This window comes from Mastigoproctus giganteus, chromosome 6 (assembly GCF_048544385.1).
Source record: "Mastigoproctus giganteus isolate SK-2022 chromosome 6, ASM4854438v1, whole genome shotgun sequence".
NCBI lineage: Eukaryota > Metazoa > Arthropoda > Arachnida > Uropygi > Thelyphonidae > Mastigoproctus > Mastigoproctus giganteus.
In genome coordinates this window covers 214164269-214186552 of record NC_143580.1, presented here as the reverse complement: position 1 = coordinate 214186552, position 22284 = coordinate 214164269, and the positions used below count along the sequence as shown (strand labels likewise).

General features: G+C 35.4%; 1 protein-coding gene across 1 annotated transcript in view; it reads left to right on the top strand.

Moving 5' to 3' along the window:
• The window catches only part of tw (Protein O-mannosyl-transferase 2), a 169624-nt gene that overhangs the window by 21960 nt on the left and 125380 nt on the right, over positions 1 to 22284 (top strand). Inside the window, exons 3-5 of the mRNA XM_090376720.1 lie at positions 5597 to 5701; positions 11297 to 11405; positions 16458 to 16566. Coding sequence (XP_090232846.1) covers positions 5597 to 5701; positions 11297 to 11405; positions 16458 to 16566 — 323 coding nt within the window. The remainder of the gene's footprint in view (positions 1 to 5596; positions 5702 to 11296; positions 11406 to 16457; positions 16567 to 22284) is intronic.

Below are 22284 nucleotides of genomic sequence, written 5' to 3'. Positions count from 1 at the left end.
TGAGTGCTATATTATCTTCAAACAACACATTTTATCTCTATTCATCATGCTTCTTATCAACCTTAGGGCAGCATTTTCAAAACTCGAGTCCATGTACCCCTGGCGGTCTGTAGACCAGTTCCAGGGGGTCCACGAAATGGAACCTCTGGAACTGGTCAAATTATTCATTCTGTGTATTGCAAATTGATGATATGAAGAATGGAATAATATACGAAAGATAATTCAAAAGATAGCAAAAGAGACACTAGGACAATTCAGGAAAAACTATAAGAAGAGGGGGGTAAAGATATGGAATGAAGAAATAGCTAAAGCAGTACAAGATAAATATCTTAAATATGTACAAAACAGGACAAGTGAGAATGAAGAAATATATAAACAAGAACGCAACAAAACTAAAGATATAGGGTGATTCACTACCAGTGCGACAAACTTGCAGAAGGTGTAGGGGGCACAAAGACGAATCGGAATCACATAGCATTGCAGGGTCCGAAATGCCTTCATCATGCGGTAGAGGACGTTGAACGGGAGGTCGCGTGAACAGCGATCCCGCTGGAAGTCAGCATTTGCGAACCGTTTCTGTTGAAGAAACCAAGTAGCAAAAGTCCTCCGGAGTGGATAATCCGCAGGCTCCAATGATTGGATGCATTGCAGATGGTATTTTGGTTTGTTGACAGTATCCTCCATACAGTAGATTCGGAAATACCCAATTGTTGGCCTATCGCTCGAGTACTCATACTCGGATTGCCTTCTGCAAGACGTAGGACATTCTCCTCATTGTCTGGCATCCTCGTTGTTCACTCTCGATTCATGGTACCTCTCGTGAAACAACCAGTCTCACGTAACCTTCTCATCATACGATTAAAATCATGTGATGAGGAGCATGCCCATGCGGGAAACATTCCTGGTACAAGCGCAGAGCAGCGTGCAGCTACAGTCCGCAGCTCCATACGCGAGGTGCATGTTGGCCAGTTCAACGTTTGAATACTCGTCCATCCTACTGCCTCGGGAACCGGTTCGCAAATGCTGACTTCCAGTGGGATCGCTGCTCATGCGACCTCCCGTTCAACGTCCTCTACCGCATGACGAAGGCATTTCGGACCCTACAATGCTATGTGATTCCGATTCGTCTTTGTGCCCCCTACACCTCCTGCAAGTTTGTCGCACTGGTAGTGAATCACCCTGTATAATAAGGAAGGCTAAAGCAGAGTCATGGGATAGATTTGTAAGCACAATAGAACATGATGTTGATGGAAGACAAAATTTGGCATATAAAATGATGAAACACTTGAATAGCACAGAGAAAGACACTTCAAGAATAAATATAATAAAGGAAGAACAATGGAAAAAACATTATGAAGAATTGTGGAACGATCCAACATATGAAATAGAAGAGACACAGTTAGACCCAGTTAGTGACATAGATCCAATAATGCAGAATTGGAAAAGGCATTGAAAGATACAAAAAATAGGAAAGCAGTAGGAATGTATGGTATAAATGCAGAACTGATCAAGTATGATGGAAGTTTTTTAAAAGACAGGATACTAAATTTATTTAATAAATGTTGGGAACAATATAAAATACTAGAAGAATGGAAGATAGCAAAAATTATTTCAATATTTAAAAAAGGAAATAGAAATTATACAAAGAATTATAGAGGGATTAGCATACTAAATACAGTATATAAAATGTATAGCAAAATAATAAATAAAAGAATTAAAATGATCTCTGATGAAATATTAATAGAAGAACAGGCAGGATTCAGAAAAGGAAGATCACGTACAGATAATATATTTATATTAAAATAAATAATAGAAAAACAAAAAGAGTGTGATTTAGAAACACATTTAGCATTTATAGATTATGAAAAAGCATTTGATTGCGTAAACAGATAAAAACTATGGGACATATTGAGTAATAAAGGGTACCCAAAGCATCTTACAAAAATAATACAGAGTTTATATCAAGGAACAAAAATAGTAATAGATACAGGTAATAAATTAACAGAAGAAAGTATAATAAATCAAGGAGTTAGACAGGGATGTAGCTTGTCACCAACGTTGTTTAACATATATATCGAAGATATGATATGTAAATGGAAAGAAGAAATGAATACAGATATATATTTAAATACAAAGAATAGGATTAATACACTGCTATTTGCAGATGATCAAGTAATTATTCAAGATAGTGAAGATAATTTACAAAGAGTAGTATTTAAATTAAACGAAATAACAGAAGAATATAAAGTTAAAATATCAGTAATGAAAATTAGAACAATGGCTTTTCAGGGGAAAAATATGGTGAGAACAAAAATAGTTATAGACAATAAAATATTAGAACAAGTAAAACATTTTAAATAATCTAGGATGTGATATAACATATGATGTCGAAGAAGATATGAACCAGAAATTGGTGAAATTTCAAAATATATGTGGAACAATAAAAAGAACTGTGGCTAAGAAAACAAGGAAAGAAACACAATTGAAATTTTACAAAGTAATGGCAATACCAACACTTCTTTATGGTTCTGAAACATGGATACTGAAACAAAGAGACATTAATAGAATATAAGCTGCAGAAATGAAATTTTTAAGATATGTTAAAGGATGTACAAAATTAGATAAAATACCAAATGTAAATATTAGAAAGGAATTAAAGATTTACTCAATTAATGAAAAAAATTATAGAATATAGACAAAGATGGAAAGAACATGTAGAAAGAATGGAAGATAATAGATTCCCTAAATTAGCTTACACATATAGAGCAAAAGGAAAAAGAGACAGAGGAAGACCAAAGAAAAGATAGGCAGATCTTCGAGATCGGAACAGGTGGATCACCTAATCCGTGAAGGAAGATAAGATAAAGTTATTATTATATATTTGTGAAAATAAGAATAAAGTTGAGTTGTATTTAAACATAAAACTTTGAATTTTCTTTTCAGAAAACCAAGTGTTCATACATATATACACACAGAGAGAAATATATATATATATATATATATATATATATTTATATATATATATATATATATATATATTTCTATAGAAAAGTCCACAAACTTTTTTTTTTTGACTTTTAAAGGGATCCGTAAACTTTTTTTTTGATTTTTGAAATGGCCTTTAGGTCTCAGTAGTTTAGTAACCACTGCCTTAGGGCATTGCTTTTTCAGATTTTAAGGCTATTTTCACGAAGTCCTATGCTTACAAAGTAACAATTCTCTAGAAAGGGTAGCATAATGTTTCTTATTAGTGATGTGGTTCCCCCCTCCCAACTGATGAGGTGCTTGTTGGTACTTCATCATTGCCAAGCAGTACTATCACTTATTAATGTATTTTGGTAAGACTTGCTTACCAAAATACATTAATATTTTTTCTGCATGCTATAAAATAAGGATGTAAATCCTACCATAGCTAAAGTAATGTTTATAGAGAGGCTTAAGGCATTTCTTACTTCATTTTTGAAAATCTACTTCTGTTGTTTATATGATCCTATTTTCAGTCCTTGTGTATTGCTAACCAATAAAAAAAAAATTAATCTTACTGTAACCTTATAAATGTGGGAACATGAAAATCATGTGCTTGACATAAAAAAAAAAATTATATTAGTGTTATAATTTATTTTATTTTTAAAGTGAATATGGTACCATTTGACCAAGAAAAAAAGTTAAAAAAATATTTGTTAATAAAAGTAGTTGATGAAAACAGGGTGTTTTTTTTTTTCTTTTTATCTATTACTGTTATAAATATATTACAATTTTGCAGTCCCTTAGATTAGGCATATCTGACCAGAAAACAAGTTTCGTGCCTGTGTTGTAAGCTTTTGAAAGTTGAGTTGTTAAAAAATCAGTCATTACAAGTAGCTATTCAATCACAGATTATGAAAGTTCTTTAAAAATCACTATTAGTGCCCTGAATAATAATAATTATGAAGAGCAGTACGAAAGTAATGCCTCCTGTTTTTTTCCTCAGAAATTTTAATTCCTACAATTATGCCTTTTCATCAATTAATCCTCAATCATTAATAAACGCTTGGTTATTTTTCCATAAAGTCACCATAATTTTCTATGCATTTCCACCACCTCTGAGTCAGATGCTATATTCCAATCCTGTAAAAGTACTTGCTCTTTCTCCAGAGGGCTTTGTGAACACTGTGCTTGAGCTGGTTGCTGGCTGCAAAATGGGTTCCATGGAGCTCATCTTTCAGTGTGCCAAAGAGGTGATAGTTGGAAGGTGCAAGATCTAGAATATGAGAGGGGTGAGGAAGAAGAGTGCACTCCAGTTTTGTAGTGGCCTCCATCTTGCGCTGATGTTGGGTTGTGTGTTTTCATGGAGAAGAAGAACCTCATTAAGTTTTTTGTCCGGTCAAACTCTGTTGATGTGGGCTTTCAACTTTTTCAATGTTTCCACATATTGATCTCAATTGTGGTGTCACGCTCCAAGAAGTTCACAAGCAAGACCCTATCTATTTCTCAAAACACTGTCACCATGACTTTACTGACAGAAGGCTGTCTTTTGAACTTCTTATCAACAATGCCACTTTCCCTACTCTTAAAATGTCTTACCCAACGTCTAACTGTACTCACATCTACAGTATTGCCACCATAAACATTTTTGAGACCTGTATGGTTTTCAATAGGCATCACTTTTTCCTTGGTAAGAAATTCAATCACCACTCTTTGTGTGATACATATATCTGTAACATCCACCATTTTGAACTATCTGTGTGCTGCACTCACGAGACTGATCATAGAGCTATTCAGTATGGTGAAACTAGAGACTCTTGTGACCACTCAGTGAGATGCAAAATGATCTATGGCACACGTTTGAAAGCAAAAAATTAGGAAGCATTACTTTTGTACTGGTTCTCGTATTATGTTAACAGCTCTCAAATAATTGGTGTTGTGAATATTAATTTTATTTTATATTTAGAGTATGTATAGCATCATTTCTCAGGAGAAAATAAAAATCAACTATGAGAATGGCCAATGGAAATTTGGGGATAGCTGTAATATCGATGTATCTCCTCTGTCATGGAAATAAATGTATTTGCCAGAGTTGAAATCCAGTTTGTAATATCTGAAAGAGATAATTTAATGATTGTCCTTGGATATTAGTTTTATATAGATAGAAATGCTTTGTAAAAAGCTTATATAAATAATGAGATTACACTTGCATCTACTACACACCAAGCACCACGTTCCAACACACTTATTCACTTTGTAGTGTGTTTTTGCAGTTTGCCAGAAAAATGACAAACAAAAGAATCAGACAACAAATAAACTTCAAATTTTTAACAAAACTAAGAAAACACCAACTGAAAGTTGAGTTGTTACGTCAAGTTTATGGGGAAGGTACTATGTCAGAAGCTTCCACGTTTAAATGGAATTAAAGATTTTTAGAAGATGGTGCCCAAAATTTTGAATGGAAATCAAAGAATGAGAAGACTCCAAGTTTGTGAAGATGTTTTGAAAAAAAAAATTGTGAAATTTTTTTGTATCATTAACACAAATATATTTATAGTTGCCCACTCTTTATTTTTATAATGAATAGAATAATTTATTGAAACAAACTTTTTTTTTTTTTTTTTTTTTATAGATGCTGGTTGGATTGGCAGGCAAATTAACCGGTTACAATGGCACTTTTGCCTTTAATAAACCAGGTGACAAATATGGTGACCATAAATATGTTGGAATGAGGGTGGTGAGTAATATATTTTTTTGTTCTGTATTTTATATATACAATAGATCATCAAATATTTACTCTATATAGAGGGAAGAGTCTGTGAATAATCAATTTACCAAATCAAAGATGAATATTTGTTAAGTCATCATAACCAATAAGTTACAGGAAAGTTTTCCATTGTGGTGAAAGACACTGTTAATGAATTTTAGCTGTTCATTTAATTACCAAGAGACTAGTCACAAATTAAATAATGTGATTTTTTTTTTTTTTTTTACTTTTTGAACATCTCTCCCCTCTATAACTCTAAAACTTGGGTTTGCAACTTGGAGGTATTGCAACTTGGTTGTCTTCTCTTGACTGATTGGCAGAAAATCTAGGAAGTCAGATGTTTGATCACTAATTTTTTTTGGATTCATGGCAATTAATTTCTACTGCTGTTTGTTGTAGAGAGCTGTAGAGAGCAACATGCCTGAACATTTGCAATCATTTGTCTGTTGGATGTGCCCAAGTTTTAATAAATTCACATTTTCTGCCATCAGGTTTGGCAGAAAATGTGAATTTAGGAATGTGATAGGAATCTTTGGATAGCTCTTTTTTTCTCTTTTTTGATGAAATGAACAAAGTCTATTAGAGCCTAGTTCAGTATGAATGTGTTGATGCCTGCAGTGGTTTACTTGTTGATTACAGGTGTAAAAACTACCTACATCTTGATTGAGATTGCAACCTCTTATATGATAATCATCTTTCTATTAAATACATAAGCACCTGCCTGTATGGCGCCTCCGTAGCCAGGTGGGCAGGAGCAGCAGTGCGTAGCACATGCTTCTTGATTAGACGGGGGTTCAAGCTCGTGACCACCAAATATGGAGGATGCGGAAAGGTCACGGAATGACCACCGCATATCCTTGGAGCAATATGGCCTTAGTTGCTAATGCTCTTAAAAACCAAATAACAACAGCAACAACAACATGCCTGTATACAACTCCCCTTATAGCTGCAAGCCAGGAGTTGGACTTGGAGTATCATTGTGTAAAAAGGTTTTTGTCAAGCACCAGTTTGATGTCTGACTAGTACGGGTATATATAATTCTATCATGGTAGTGTATGTTACAACTTATTTAGCATTTCTTCTTTAAAAAAAAATGAGGTCTGAGAATCATGTTGGCTGTAAAATCACATTACACTGTCTTTCTCATCATGAAGGGATAAAGCAATTTCAGAGTAGAGACTTCATTTTGCCAAAGAAATGATATAATTTCAGATTTTATGTCTTTGGACAGGGTGAAATATAATTTATTAGTTCAGATGTTTGTTGACCATTGCTTATCTCCACTTTCAAATAAAGAAAGAGCAGCACAAACTTGAGATATAAGGGAAAATCACTATCAGAGATCTTGTTATGGGCTTATTCAGTGTTACCCAAATAACTTTTTATTCAGTGATAACATGCACCACTAATGAGATACTGCCATGGGAGGGGGGGATGTTTGGATTTATAAAAATATAAATGTTTATATTTATAGATGTAGATTCTATTCATTTACTGACATGTGCATTCAGATTTGAACCTGGCCTGTACTATCCTCCAACATCTGTTGGGATACTAAATAAAACAAAAAATCTGGTTAGGAAACATGAATTTTTAATAATGATTTTAAACATAAAATTGGCATTGGAAATTATATTCACAGTTCTCATAGAATCCTACATTCAAGGATTTTACATTGAACAAAGTTCCATTGTTGCATCTCACAGATGCATCTGTGCCAAGTATTTATTTTACGATAACTAACATTGTTAATATGTCTTTTACAGTAAGTGTCTTTTACAGTTCCACTGGCCTAAAAAGAAACAAGTTCACAAAATTTAGGTGTTAGAATACATGAGCCATGTAATCCCCCAGCCCAAGTCCAGTTCGTCAAACTAGACTTGGGCTGGGGGATAAGAGGTACACTGAATACATATTTTGGCCATATTTTGGCAAAATATATGAATATATATATTTTGCTGAATGTCCAAGTGTTAAAAGCAATATTCAGCCAAAGCCAAATGTCACCATCATAGAATAAATCTGAAATTTTATGAATAAAAATTAATTATTATTACAAGTTTATTATTAAAAATCTTAGTAGCCAAATTTTATAGTAACTGACTAAGGTAAAGACTTCCACTCCTGGACTTAAATATTTGGTTGATGGTGATGATGCAATTTTATTGAAGCAATCCTACAACCGGATCTTTGTGTACTGCTTGAAGAAGATGCTTTCTGAATATTTTCAAAAGCAGACTTAAGCTTATTGCCCTCACTTATATTTTTTATTTCTAATATTTTTGCATGCACTTGCTGCTTTACACAATCACTTGAGAAAAATTTGTCCTTAAACCATGGATCTAGAAATGTGGCAATGGAGCAATGTAATTGACTTTCAAGATAAAATTGTCTCTGAATTCTGCCTCTCAGCTTTCATTGCATGCACACCAATTTCAACATCTTCTGTGGAGTAGAATGATAGGAGGAACTTTACAACAGGTCTCATGTAAGAAATACTTGCCCTCTCAAGGTAGCCATCAGTTTGGTTACTTTTTCAGTGGGTTCCAGCAAACAAACTGCTTTCTCTGAAAGAAACCATTAGTTGTTAGCAAGTTCAGCTGTGTTGGTATTGTTATCTGCAGAGTTCAGTATTAAGGCTTTCTTTTGCTCAAGCAGCCTTTTTAACATGTAATATTCACTATTCCATCTTGTTTGAACGTCTTGTATTGTGACAAGGCAGTTCCAAAATCTCTTGTATGTTATGTAGAAAGTGGCCCACTGTCTTTCTGCTTGCAGCCATTAATTCTGTTATTACATTGTGCTCTAATTACTTTCTGAACACACACAACTGAAGGGTGTGAACAAAACATTGTATGCTGTGATTTTTGGCTCACTCATATTCTTTACCATGTTTGTTCCCTTGTCAATGACACTTGCATGATACTGTTCTTTACTGTTTTTCCATTCTATAAATTTTTCTTCAAATAGGTTTGCTATGTTAGCTGTATGATACCCAGAAATCTCTCAACAAGCAAGTAAAGTAGAAGCATAGTTGAATTCATCATTAATCCACCATGCTGTCAAGCTTAAAAAAAGACTTTTGGTTGTTTCTGCATGTCCAAATATCTGATGTACAAGATACAGAAGTAGTATATTTAATAATATCACTAACTTTTTTGTGCACAGCAGAATATAATTCAGGAAAAAGTTTTTCAATAACATGTTTTATAGAAGGAACTTTGTATCTAGGATTATTAGCTTAGGAAAATCTCAAAAATCCTTTGTCTTCAACTAAAAATGGTTGGCAGTCTATAGCAATCATTTTGACAAGTTTCTTATCTAAATTTTTAGCTTCAACAGACTCAAAACTATAAGAAATTGTCTTCTTAAAGCATTCCTGTTGTCTGTTGCTTCAAAGTTTGATTAGTGGGAACAGAATGTGTTTTGAGTACCTCATCTTTCTCTAACACTTTCTTCACATTCTTTATATTCTTTATGTCTGGATTGAAGATGATTTATCATGGATATTGTACATGATTTTGGAGTTTTTCCTCCTTGTGAAATTTTGAGGTGGGAAAGTTGATATTCTGCTTTTAATTCATCCCCACAAGATGCGAAGAATTCCCAAATAGGACTTTTTCTTGAAAGACTCATGACCTAAATGGAATTAAATAACTAAAAATTAAATACAGTTCTTTATTTTGTTTAAGGTTATTTTGTTTAATGTTATGAATGCTAGTATGCCAAACAGTTCTACAAAGATTAGAATTATGATATTATCTAATATCTCTTATTATGTCTTTTATTATTATTTAAATTTTTATGAACATTTGATGGCTCAAAAAAAGGATATAATGTTCTTTCTAAAGTTATCTAGATAATGCACTTTCTCATAATATTCATATTAACTGTCAATATATTCCCCTCTTTATTTAACGGCGCCTCCATAGCCAGGTGGGCAGGAGCAGCAGTGCATAGCACATGCTTCTTGATCAGACCGGGGTTCGAGCCTGTGACCTCCAAATACGGAGGATGCAGAAAGGTCAGGGAATGACCACCGCATATCCCTGGAGCAATATGTGCTAATGCTCCTAAAAACCAGATAACAATATTTATTTAACTATTTGAAAGTTCTTAATAATGTTTTTGTACATAAAATTAAGAGCTTCCACAATCATCATTAATTATTGCAGCATTTTACTCTTGCAATAATTATACAGTTACACTGATGTATAACTGTATATAAATATACAGTTATTTATATACATACAAATATATAATATTTATATACAAATATTAAGACCTGCTAGTTAATGCAAATATTAACTAGCAGGTTCTTAAACAGGGGTTATCCCCTTGCTACAATAAACCAAATTAGGGTACAGGCTAAGGATAGGATACAAAATACTACACCAACCAACAATAGTAATATAAAAAAATACTTTATTTCTGCCCCATATGTTGAACAGTGGCACAAACAGCTTAATAGATTCTTTAAAGATACCGAATTTAAAATTGTGGCCAGGCCATACGGAAATTACACATTATACTGAACAATCGCTTGGTTCTTTCCGCGTTCGCAACACAAATTAATGACCTGGTATACAACATTTCTTGCGGTGATTGCGACTCGTCTTACCAAGGCTCAACGTGTTTTTCTCTGAATATTCTTGTAAATCAACATGAAGCCTCAGTTCGTGCTTCTCTTTCAGTGTCAGAATTAGCCTTTCATGCCATTAACAAAAAACATACTTTTTTATTTAACGAGGCCAAAATACTTAATGTCCAATGTAATTATATGTGACTATTAATTGCAGAAACCATAGAAATTTCCTGAAAGAGGCCTCTGAGGTCGGGAAAACTCATGTCTAAAAAATATATAAATTCATACACCGACCATTGAATAAAATTTAAAATTTTAATATGACTACAATTTAATTATTGTAGTCATATTAAAATTTTAAATTTTATTCAATGGTCGGTGTATGAATTTATATATTTTTTAGACCATAGAAATTAAATTACACGAGAATTCTGTTAATGTTCGTCAGCCATATTTGATCTCCGATGCGTGGACCTTTATGCGCGAAGACAAATGATCACTATTTAAGTTTCATGATCAACCCTATTCGGTAATTTTCATTCCTGTGATCACGACATATGGTTGAAAAGTGTTGTCAGCTTCAGGAAGGAAAATTGTTTTGAATATTTTCGTTAGATTCTTTTTAATATTTTTAATTGTGTTAAATTGGTTTTTAATTATTTGTTACTCTATGTAAGTTTTTCGATTTTTTTCGTTTTAATTTATGGAGAGTATCATATGGAAGTGTTCTATGTACTATATTGAGATAATCTCCTCTTATTATTTTACAAATATTAATATCAACATAGAATGTATTGAGCATTACAGCTCTGATTCATACTATATAAATATTGATGTGTGTAAAACTGGGATATAAAACCACATCTAACTCTAAACACCATATGTGAAATATACACTGTATTTAATCTGGAAACACGTTGAATAAGAGTTTTTTTTTCATGTTATAATAATAATTTTGATGTCATGTTTATATTTTTCAGTTTTGTGTTATCCTGGGGATTTTAATTATTCCATTCTGTTTCATTATTGTGTGGGAGATGACTCACTCTTTGACAGCTGCTGTTATTAGTGGTTTTCTAATCATATTTGGTAAGTGAGAAAAACTTATTTAAAAAAATAGTCTAGTGTAATCTAGCACTTATTTATTCTATTTTGTTTGATTGCTAATTTCACATATTTCAGAGACAGGAGAAACATACTTGCTTTTTTAAATAATTACAATATTTTTAATTCATTTCAAATTTATTTCATTATCATGTACACTTTTTTTACTAAAATATTTACTCTAAGCACTCTGGTGTGCATCTTATAAAATAATTTGTACTTTGGTGTACAGAGCTGCTCTTTAAAGCTGTGCTTTATAATAGTGACAAATGATGCAAGAAAGCAAGCTTATACAGCATCAGCAAAAAAAAAAAACAAAAAAAAACCCAACTTACCATATCACCTGTCCACCAAATTTTGTCTATTTCTTCCTTGAATTTATTCAATTCTTCAAACTACCTAAACAAAACCAGATGGAAGTTTGTTTCAATTAACCACTGGTTGAATACAAACTTCTATATATCTATCCTGCAACCAGCCTTTTTCAGTTTAAATTTATGCCCCCTCATATGTATAATCTGAGCAAGAGGAAGGAATCCATCAGCAATTGAGTTTACTCAATCCATTTAAAGCTTTAACCTCCTCAGTTAAATCTCCTTGTAGGTGTCTAGTCTCTTGGTACTGAAATTTGCAGAACTGATGCCTTTCCTTTTAAGAGTGTCATTTTGTTCCCCTTACCAATCTTGTTACTCTTCTCTGCACCCATTCCAGTAGATCCACATCCTTCCCAAATGAGGCTTCCAGACCTGTATGCCATACTCAAGACTTGGATTAACCATTGCCTTATACAACAGGATAATCATCTCCTTATCCCTACTGTCAAAATTCCAGTATACCATTAACAAAACCTTATGAGCTGTCCTAGAAACCTGTCTGTACTGCTCAGAGACCTTCATATCCGACTGTACAATTATCCCTAGGTCTTTTTCATTCTCTGCTACCCTGAGTTGGATACATAGAGTGGGTATATCAATCTGGAATTACTTCTAGACATATGAAGTACCTTGCATTTGTCAATGTTAAGCTTCAATTGCTACTTCTTAGCCCATCTGCCAAATTTTTCTAGATCTTTTTTAGTAGCATATACTGTTATTGTCATTTACAACCCTGCCATGCTTTATATCATATGCAAACTTAGACATTATGCCTTTATCGATATCTTTAAATATTGAAAATAACAACATGGCTATACTGAACCTTGGGGAACTCCAGGATTCAGTGCCGGTTATAGCATTAGCATTAGTAGAGGCATATGATGCAAGAAAGCAAGCTTATTCAGCATCAGCCAAAAAAAAAAAAAAAACAACCACTACTCCCATTTCACCCCTCCGTTCGTTCGAAACACCTGTCCAGCTGAGCCTTAAATTTGTTTAGGCTATCAATCAACTTCAACAACAAGCGATGGGAGTCTGTTCCACAAACCACTGCCTGCTGGCTAAAGGCAAATTTCCACATATCTATCCGACATCCGTCCTTCCTCAATTTGAATTTATGCCCTCTCAGGTGATTATTCTGAGCAAGAGGAAGAATCCCATCGGCATTGAGCATGCTCAAGCCATTCAAAGCCTTATACACCTCTATCAGATCACCTCACCGATGCCTAGTCTCCAGGCTCTGTAATTTGCAAAACTTAAGCCTTTCTTCGTAAGAGCAACCCTTTGTTCTATTCACTAATCTTGTTGCCCTTCTCTGTACTCGTTCCAGCAGCTCTACATCCTTCTTGAAATGAGGCCTCCAGACCTGTATACAGTACTCAAGGTGTGGCCTGACCAATGCCTTATACAAGGGAATAATCACATCCCTGTCCCTGCTAGAAAAATTCCTGTATATCATTGACAAGACACCATGAGCTACTCTTGCAGCTCGTCTGCACTGCTCAGAGAACTTCATATCTGCCTGCACAATTACCCCCAGGTCCTTTTCATTCTCTGCCACTGTCAGCGTAGTACCACAGAGTTGATACGTTGATCTGGGGTTACTGTTTCCCATATGTAGTACTTTACATTTGTCAATGTTAAACTTCATTTGCCACCTCTCAGCCCATCTGCTCAACCTTTCCAGATCCTGTTGCAGCAGCATAGTATCAGTAGTGTCCTTAACAACCCTGCCAACCTTGGTATCGTCTGCAAACTTGGACATTAAGCCTGATACACCATCATCAATATCATTTATAAATACAGAAAACAACAATGGACCCAACACTGAACCCTGAGGAACTCCACTAATAACATTAGTCCACGTTGAGCAGTGTCCATTGATTACCACTCTCTGTCTTCTGCCACTCAACCATCCCTTTATCCATAGCAGCAATTTGCCTCCAATGCCACACTTCTCCAATTTGTGCAGCAGTCTTCCATGCGCAACAGTATCAAAAGCCTTTCTAAGATCCAAATATATAATATCAAAGTTATTCCCTGCATCCAGTTCTTTTGTGACTACATCATAGTATCCAATCAAATTGGTCAGACAAGACCTGCCCTTAACAAAACCATGCTGTGTCTGAGCTATAACTGAATTCTTGTCCAGATGATCCTGCAGTGCTTCTTTAACCAGTGCCTCCATTAATTTTCCTGGAACAGAAGTTAAACTAACTGGTCTGTAATTACTCGTGTCACCCTTCCATCCTCCTTTGTGAATTGGGGTTACATTTGCGCATCTCCAGTCCATGGGTACCTCCCCTGAGTCCAAAGAAGCTCTCATAATTATGGCTAGGGGTTTGCTTACTTCCTTTGCTGCCTCCTTTAATATAACTGGATAGATCACATCCACCCCGGGTGCCTTTTTTATGTTATAAGATATATTTTTATGTTATAAGAGTGATAGTTCAGTTATGAGATTAGTACAAGAATTGCAGTGCCAGTGATAACACTCTGTTTTCTCCCACTCAACTGTTTTATTCAAAGCTGTAACTTTCCCTCAATGCCACAACACTCTAATTTGTGTAGCAGTCCTTTATGTGTAACCATATCAAAAGCTTTTCTGAAACCTAAGTTTATGATGTCAAAATTATTTTTTGCATCCAGTTCCCTTATAGCAAGCACTGTACTGAATGGACTTCTTCAAATGACAAATTGATCCCAACAAGCAAAATATAGAGGAAAACTGAATTTGAATAGTTTTCTCTTTTTTTATTTATTTCAGCATTTTTGTGGTGGAAATGGGGTGCCAAACTTTTCCACCACAGAGATGTGGCATCACCTTGCCAAGAATATCACGAACAAAACATGACTCCATATGATATGTCTAGTATCATTGCCGCATACAGTGTGGTTAATCTGTTATTCTGTTGACTTCATCAATTCATACTGTATGTGTTTCAGATGTTGGTGTGCTTGGTCAGCTGCTGAATTTAGCATTAGTAATTTATTGATTGTATTGTCTATACCACTTATTCATATATTGAGATTTTATCGCTGCTTCAGTATAAATTTGGATTGTTATTGTTGTTGTTATTTGGTTTTTAGGAGCATTAGCAACTAAGGCCATATTGCTCCGGGATATGCGGTGGTCGTTCCCTGACCTTTTCGCATCCTCCATATTTGATGGTGACGGGCTCGAACCCCGGTCTAATCAAGAAGCATGTGCTACGCACTGCTGCTCCTTCCCACCTGGCTACGGAGGCGCCTAAATTTGGATAATTTGGCGATGAATTTCTTCTGCTGGAATAAGTTTCTATAAAAAAATCAAATAAGTCCACAGATTTCCATCCAGGGATCAACTTTATAAGCTGATTTCCATTTTAAACTGCTAATAAGGATGACACATGCCCTCTGTTGTATCAACTTGGAGGTTATATCAGAGAGCAAACATAAAACTATAACATTTAAATATTAATGTTTAAAAAGTGCTATTTATTTTATTTATGATAGTAACTAGAAGGCTCTCTGACTGTAATTATAACAATATTAATTTTTAATACTTTACAACAATATGATGATTTCTGTTAATTTCCTTAATTTCTGTTAACCCTTGTATTTGTGCAGTTATTAATAAAAGTTTCTATCATCATCCAGATGATGCTAAGTTAATAATACCAATGAGATTTGTTATAATCATATTAACCCTTTTTTTTTATCATGTGCCTGTTACTGGAGTGAATTTTATTGAGGAATTTGTAAGTTTGTAAAATTAAGAAACTATGTACATAATTGCCTTTAAATATATATTAATTGTTTTATTTTGTCTTTAAAGCGGAACTTTTGTCAAAAATAAAATGAAAATCAAAATTTAATTAAAAAATGGAAAAAAAAAAATTAAAAACTTGTCTTCATTTATTATTATTATTATTTTTTTGCAATAATATCCTCTACATTTATAACAGTATTATTTGATTCAGTTTCATCAACTTCTGGATTCTGAATTCCAGAGAATTTCTTCAATTTCTATAATGTCCACTCTTGTATGCCTACATTGTCTTGAATCTTGTTGAAAGGATACACCCTTCTATGTCAGTTATTATTAATTTGAAAATAGCTACTATTACTTGTTAAACACAGTTGATAGATGACAGTTTATCTCTGCAGAATTTCAAAATAATCTATACATATATATATATATTCAAGCAGTTTGCTGATTCTGCATTGAAATTACCTTAAACATATATATATATAAGAGACCAAAGGAGTATTACTGTGTGTGTGTATATATATACACACACACAGTAATACTCCTTTGGTCTCTTATTGTGAAAAAATGTATGTATATACATGCATACTCAAAGAAGGATATAAAATACTTATTATTTTTATTTTTTTAAAGTTTTATGATTTCTATGTTAATGCAGTAAAAATTTCAAATTTTATATGAAAGTAGTATAATATGTTAGTTTCAAGAGAAAAGTCTGGATTTAAAAATCTTAAGTTCTCACACTAAAAATTTGGAAACTTATTCTATTACCTACCAACCTCCAAATTTTAAAAACTTGGAAGTTGGCAGGTTTTCAGTTAATATAACTGAATATTATAGTAATTATAATGTTATGATATTTTTACAATAGGTTTTTTTTTTTGAAAACTGCCTGATTATATTTTTTTACAGATGTTGGGATACTAACATTATCTCAGTACATTCTTCTGGATCCAATGCTCATGTTCTTCATTATTGGTTCTGTACTTGGTATAGTCAAATTTTGTTCCCAGTCTTCCAGGTAAGTTAATTGACTGTTTAATGATTTCTGTATGTATTTTGACCTTCTCACTTAAGTAGATCAGATCAAGATTTAAACACACCTGGGGGGGAGAGGGAGAGAGAGGGGGAGAGAGAGAGAGAGAGAGAGAGAGAGAGAGAGAGAGAGAGAGAGAGAGAGAGAGAGAGAGAGAGAGAGAGAGAGACTAACATCAAACTGGTATTACAGTGTCCTACTAGTTTTAGATTCATTGAAATGACATTCAGAGTTTTTTAAAATATTTCAAGTGGAAATACATTGATCTGAGAAGAATTTCTTAAAATTCTGAAGTTGCTAAGTGCCCCCTGTTGAAGAGAACAGCTGACAGTTCAGAAAAGCCATGGTGAACATCACCCATCTCTGCAATACACTCCCACTTGTGTGAAGAAGCCTGTGTTCAAATCCTTTTGGAGATAGAGAAATTCTTAAAAGCTTCTTCAAGTGAGATGGCAGTTAACTGATATCAGTTGAAGGAATTTTTAGGCTGTGTAATACAAATTGGACTGCAAATACACTTATACAATCATAATACATGATAAAAAAAAAAAAAGATCACAGATAATATTATGTGACACAATAATATGATGAAAATAATATGATAATAAATGATGAAATTACTTATGCATTAAGAATCCCCTCCCCCAAAACAACACCCCCCCTTATGGAAGCATTTTGTATACATTAAGTCCATAATTGTATTGTTCTAGTAGAATGCCTATAAAGGTGACACGATGTTATCCTACAGGTCAAGTAGACTCTTGACCTGTAGGACTTGTGGCAGGTCTTCAATTTCAGTGACCTATAGTCAATATAACAAAGAATTAGCATTTGGGAAACATGCTAGCCACAATGTGAAAAGTTTCTGAAAATAATACAGAATAAGTCAAAAGCAGCTAGTTTGTGTGTTAGTCTCTCCATTCCAGAGATAAGAAATGGGTCATTTCTCATCTTCCCAGTTCTTTGTTAGCTGACAATGCTGCATTGGTTCATTATACTCATTGTTTCAAATCCACCTTATTATGCACTTTTATGCCATACAAAATGTTCCCCCAGTTCCATAACTAGAAGTCCTAAAGGTTCTTGTCTGATTTATATGCTAGCAGTAGATGTTGGCCTGACACATAGAAGAGTGGTCAAGTCAAGTGTAAAAGTGCAGTATTGCACATATGCTTGAGTGGACCGTGGTTCAAGCCGATGTGACTGCTAATTGCTGTTAATGATTATATTCATTGTCAAAATAATTGTAAACTCCTGGAGCTATTTGGTTGTGCCAGAGTATGAACAAGAATATGTATGTGTGTGAATGTGTATATATACACATATATATATATATTTTTACTTTGCATCCAGTCTGTCATTGCAGGACGTGCTGGTTTATACACATGCTTGACTGAAGTTGGCAGTGCCCTATTATGTACAAATTTCATGTGGTTAGTGGAACCTATCTTAGGAGATGGTTAGTATTGTGAGGAGGAACTGTATGTATCACCTGCAAAAGCAGGTAGACAGCATGCAGATACTTGATCAGGATGACCAACCACACAATTTATTGGGAATTGCCATTGGAATCTCATAGCACATATCTTTTGTTAGTTCCTTCCGTAATCAAGCTTGTTGATTATTAAAGTCTTAGGATTCCTTAAGTGAACCATGCTTTTTTATCACGAATTGGATTCCTAATCAGAAAGCTGTGGTGGGTATGGCTATGTCTACATCCTTTAGCATTAGCATTAGTAGAGGCATATGATGCAAGAAAGCAAGCTTATGTAGCATCAGCCAAAAAAAAAAAAAAAAAAAAAAAACCCTCCATTCATTCTAAATACTTGTCCAGCTCAGTCTTAAATTTATTTAGACTGTTAACTTCCAACAAAAGATGGAAGCCTGTTTCACCAATCAACTACCTGCTGGCTAAAGGCAAATTTCTGCACCTCTATTCTACAACTATCTTTCCTCAGTTTGAAACTGTGACCCCTCAGGTTGTTAGTCTGAGCAAGAGGAAGAATCCCATCAGCATTCAGCTTGTTCAATCCATTCAAGGCCTTATACACCTCAATCAGATCACCCCCGCAGGTGCCTACTCTCCAGGCGCTGCAGTTTGCAGAACTTAAGCCTTTCTTGGTAAGAGTACCCCTTTGTTCCCCTCACCAATCTTGTTGCCCTTCTTTGTACTCGTTTAGCAACTATACATCCTTCCTAAAATGAGGTCTCCAGACCTGTACACAGTACTCTAGGTGTGGCCTGACTATTGCCTAACGTATAACGGGATCACCTTTTGTGCCTTTAAAAAAAGATATCTGCTCTACAACATCGTCAACTTTTGCCCCTGGCAGACATACCCCTGTTCCTGTTCCACCTATCCTTCTTGCAGTATATTCCTCGTCTCCCTGACAATAGAGTCACCAACAATAACTAGTTCCTTTGGGACCAGCACGTTCTGCCTTGGAGATTGCCTCTGTTTTGCCTGATGCACAGGAGTGAGTTCTGTCGTTGAGCTCAGCAGCTGAGAGCTTAATGGGGCCTTCATATTAATTTCTTTGAGGGCATTTACCCTACATCTCAAGCTCTCGTAGATGCCCATCAGAACGCTGAGTTGGAGCCTAATTTCTTGACACTCTAGACACCTAGCACACACAAAAGCATCTTCCTTGGCTAGATCATGTCCTGTTTTAGAAAGGTTGGCAAGCATATCACATTTTGCACATTTTGAGACTCTGATGTGTTGGAGAACCGTCCCCTTCGTTTCTCCCCCAAATCACAGCACTCTCACTAGTCTGTGATCTTTGCTTCGCAGCTCTAGTCTGGGTCATGATTTCCATTTAAATACAATTTAATTAACAATGAATTTTAATAAGATTAATATTATTTTTGATTAATTGATAATACTGTAATAAGCTAACAGATTCCTAATACCACTGTATTAGTATTATGCTATCTAGTTTTACTTTATACCTTATGCTATCATTTCGAAATATATATACGTTAAGCTATTTCTTATCGACTACAATGTGGTGGCTAGGTCAACAATATAGGTGCCAACACCGGGAGTTGTAACTTCCAAAAATCGCTGGTTAAATTCAAAATAAGAAGCTAATGAACACTACTAAACCTATTTAATATCTCTGTAAAACACAAAGTACTATGTTAATTAACGAAGAATACGGTAAAAATTTAAAAATACTTATCCTTTTACAGCAGCCAAAAATCCACCGACTCTTTGACATGATAGCATTAGCATTAGTTGAGGCATATAATGCAAGAAAGCAAGCTTATACAGCATCAGCCAAAAGAAAACTCTTCCCATTTTGCCCATCCGGTCATTCCAAATGTTTGTCTAGTTCAGCCTTAGATTTATTTTAGCTATCAACTTTCACGATGACAAAGGGAAGTCTGTTCCAGCAATCAACTACCCGCTGGCTAAAGGCAAACTTCTGCCCATCTATTCTACAGCTGTCTTTCCTCAATTTGAATCTATGCCCCCTCATAATCTGAGCAAGCTGAAGTATCCTGTCAGCATTGAGCTTGCTGAAACCATTCAAAGCCTTATACACCTCAATCAGATCACCTCACAGGTGCCTAGTCTCCAGATGCTGCAACTTGCACAACTTAAGCCTTTCTTTTTAAGTGCACCGCTTTGTTCCTCTCACCAATCTTGTTGTCCTTCTCTGTACTAGCAACTCTACAGCCTTCCTTAAAATAGGCCTCCAGACCTGTACACAGTACTCAAGGTGTGGCCTGACCTTGAGTACTGCCTTATACAAAGGGATAATCACCCCCTTCTTTCTGCTATCAAAATTCCTGTGTATCATTGACAAAACTCCATGACCTGCTCTGCAGCTCATCTGCACTGCTCAGAGAACTTCATATAGGTATGTGATTCTTATAGTTCTGCTACAGAAAATTAGGACATTGCTGTGTGTGCTGCTTGTTTGCCTGTGAAGGTATTTGGATTGCCGTTCATGCAGTTTAGGATCCTAACATAACTAGAAACTGTAGTATAATTCTTACAAAAAATATACATAGCTAATATCGTTTCATTGCCATGATGTTGTCCAAGGATCAGATACACATCAACTCCTTGAATGTGTATGCCATTTTTGCTCTTTAAAATCTTAGACAATAGTAGTTTAGAGGAGTAAGGTATAACACATACACTGATGAGCCAAAACATTATGACCACCTACCTAATATGATGTTGGTCCTCCACGTGCAGCCAAAACAGCTCGTACCTGGTGAGGCATGGACGCTACAATATTTCTAAATGAGTCTTGTGGTATCTGGTACCAACATGTAACCAGCAGGTCCTTTAACTCCTGTAAGGTCCGTGGTTGAGATGCCACAGGTCAGAGTTGCTGTTCCAACACAAACCACAAATGCTCAATGGGATTGATGTCTGGGTAATTTGGAGGCCAGGACGATACCTGGAAGTATTCCTCATGTTCTGCAAGCTAGTCTCGAACAATCCAGGCTGTGTGGCATGGTGCATTATCCTGCTGAAAGACGGCACCGCCAGAGGGGAAGACCATTGCCATGAAAGGGTGTACCTGTCAGCAATGATGTTTAGGTAGGTGGTAGACGTCAGAGTGCCTGGCACATGGATGACTGGACCCAGAGTATCCCAACAGAACATCGCCCAAAGCATGACACCGCCGCCACAGGCTTGTTTTCTTCCCACGGTGCATTCAGGCGCCATCACTTCCCCAAGTAAATGACGCACAAGTACCCGGCTGTCCACATGGTACAACAGGAAACGTGATTCATCGGATCAGACAACCTTCTTCCAATCACTCAAGGTCCAGTTTCAATGCGCCCGTGCCCATTGTAGGCACTGTCGCTGGTGAACCATGGCTAGCATGGGCACTCGGAGCTGTCTGTGGCTACGCAGCCCCATTTTCAGCAGGGTTTGGTGTACTGTGTGTTGTGACATGTTGTGACACATTACTCTCGTCACCAGCATTCCAATTACCAGCGAGTTGCACCACAGTCACCCTTCTGTTGCCACGTACTATCCAGGAGAGCTTTCACTCACCTCGAGCATTGATGAGCTGTGGTTGCCCAACACCTCGCCAGCAGTTCGTGGATTTTCTCTCCTCGGACCACTTTTGGTAGGTGTTAACCACAGCTGACCATGAGCACCCACAGGCTGTGCCATTTCTGATATGCTCTGACCCAGTCGTCTGGCCATTTACAATTTGGTCTTGGTCAAACTCGCTTAAGTCCACTGCCTTTCCCATATGAAGAACAAGAGTAACGCTGATTAATGGAGCTCAGTATCAGGTGTTTTTTATACTGTGTTCCATTCCGCGCACGCGCCATAGTTCTCCTGCAGTTGCTTCAATTTGCATAATGACTTGCTGGTCATAATGTTTTGGCTCATCAGTGTATAAGTTATAAATTTGAGGAATAAAGTATATATTTCTTTTTATTTTATATATAAAGTGCTTTATTTTATTTTTTCTGAATATCCTATCCTAAAAGAGTTCTCTTGAAAACTGGTTGTATTATTATTAGCTTCTCACTTTCAGAAAGATGTTTTTAGTTATTTATTTTGAAAACTGATATCTAACCTTTGTAGTACAATGCCCAAGCAATTTGTGAAGTAGGGATGGTGTTAGTGTGAAAAAGGTAGCTAACTGAAACTTCAGTTTCATTTCTTTTAGAAACTGTGTGGTCAGGCTTTTAGAAGTTACTTACCAAAGAAAC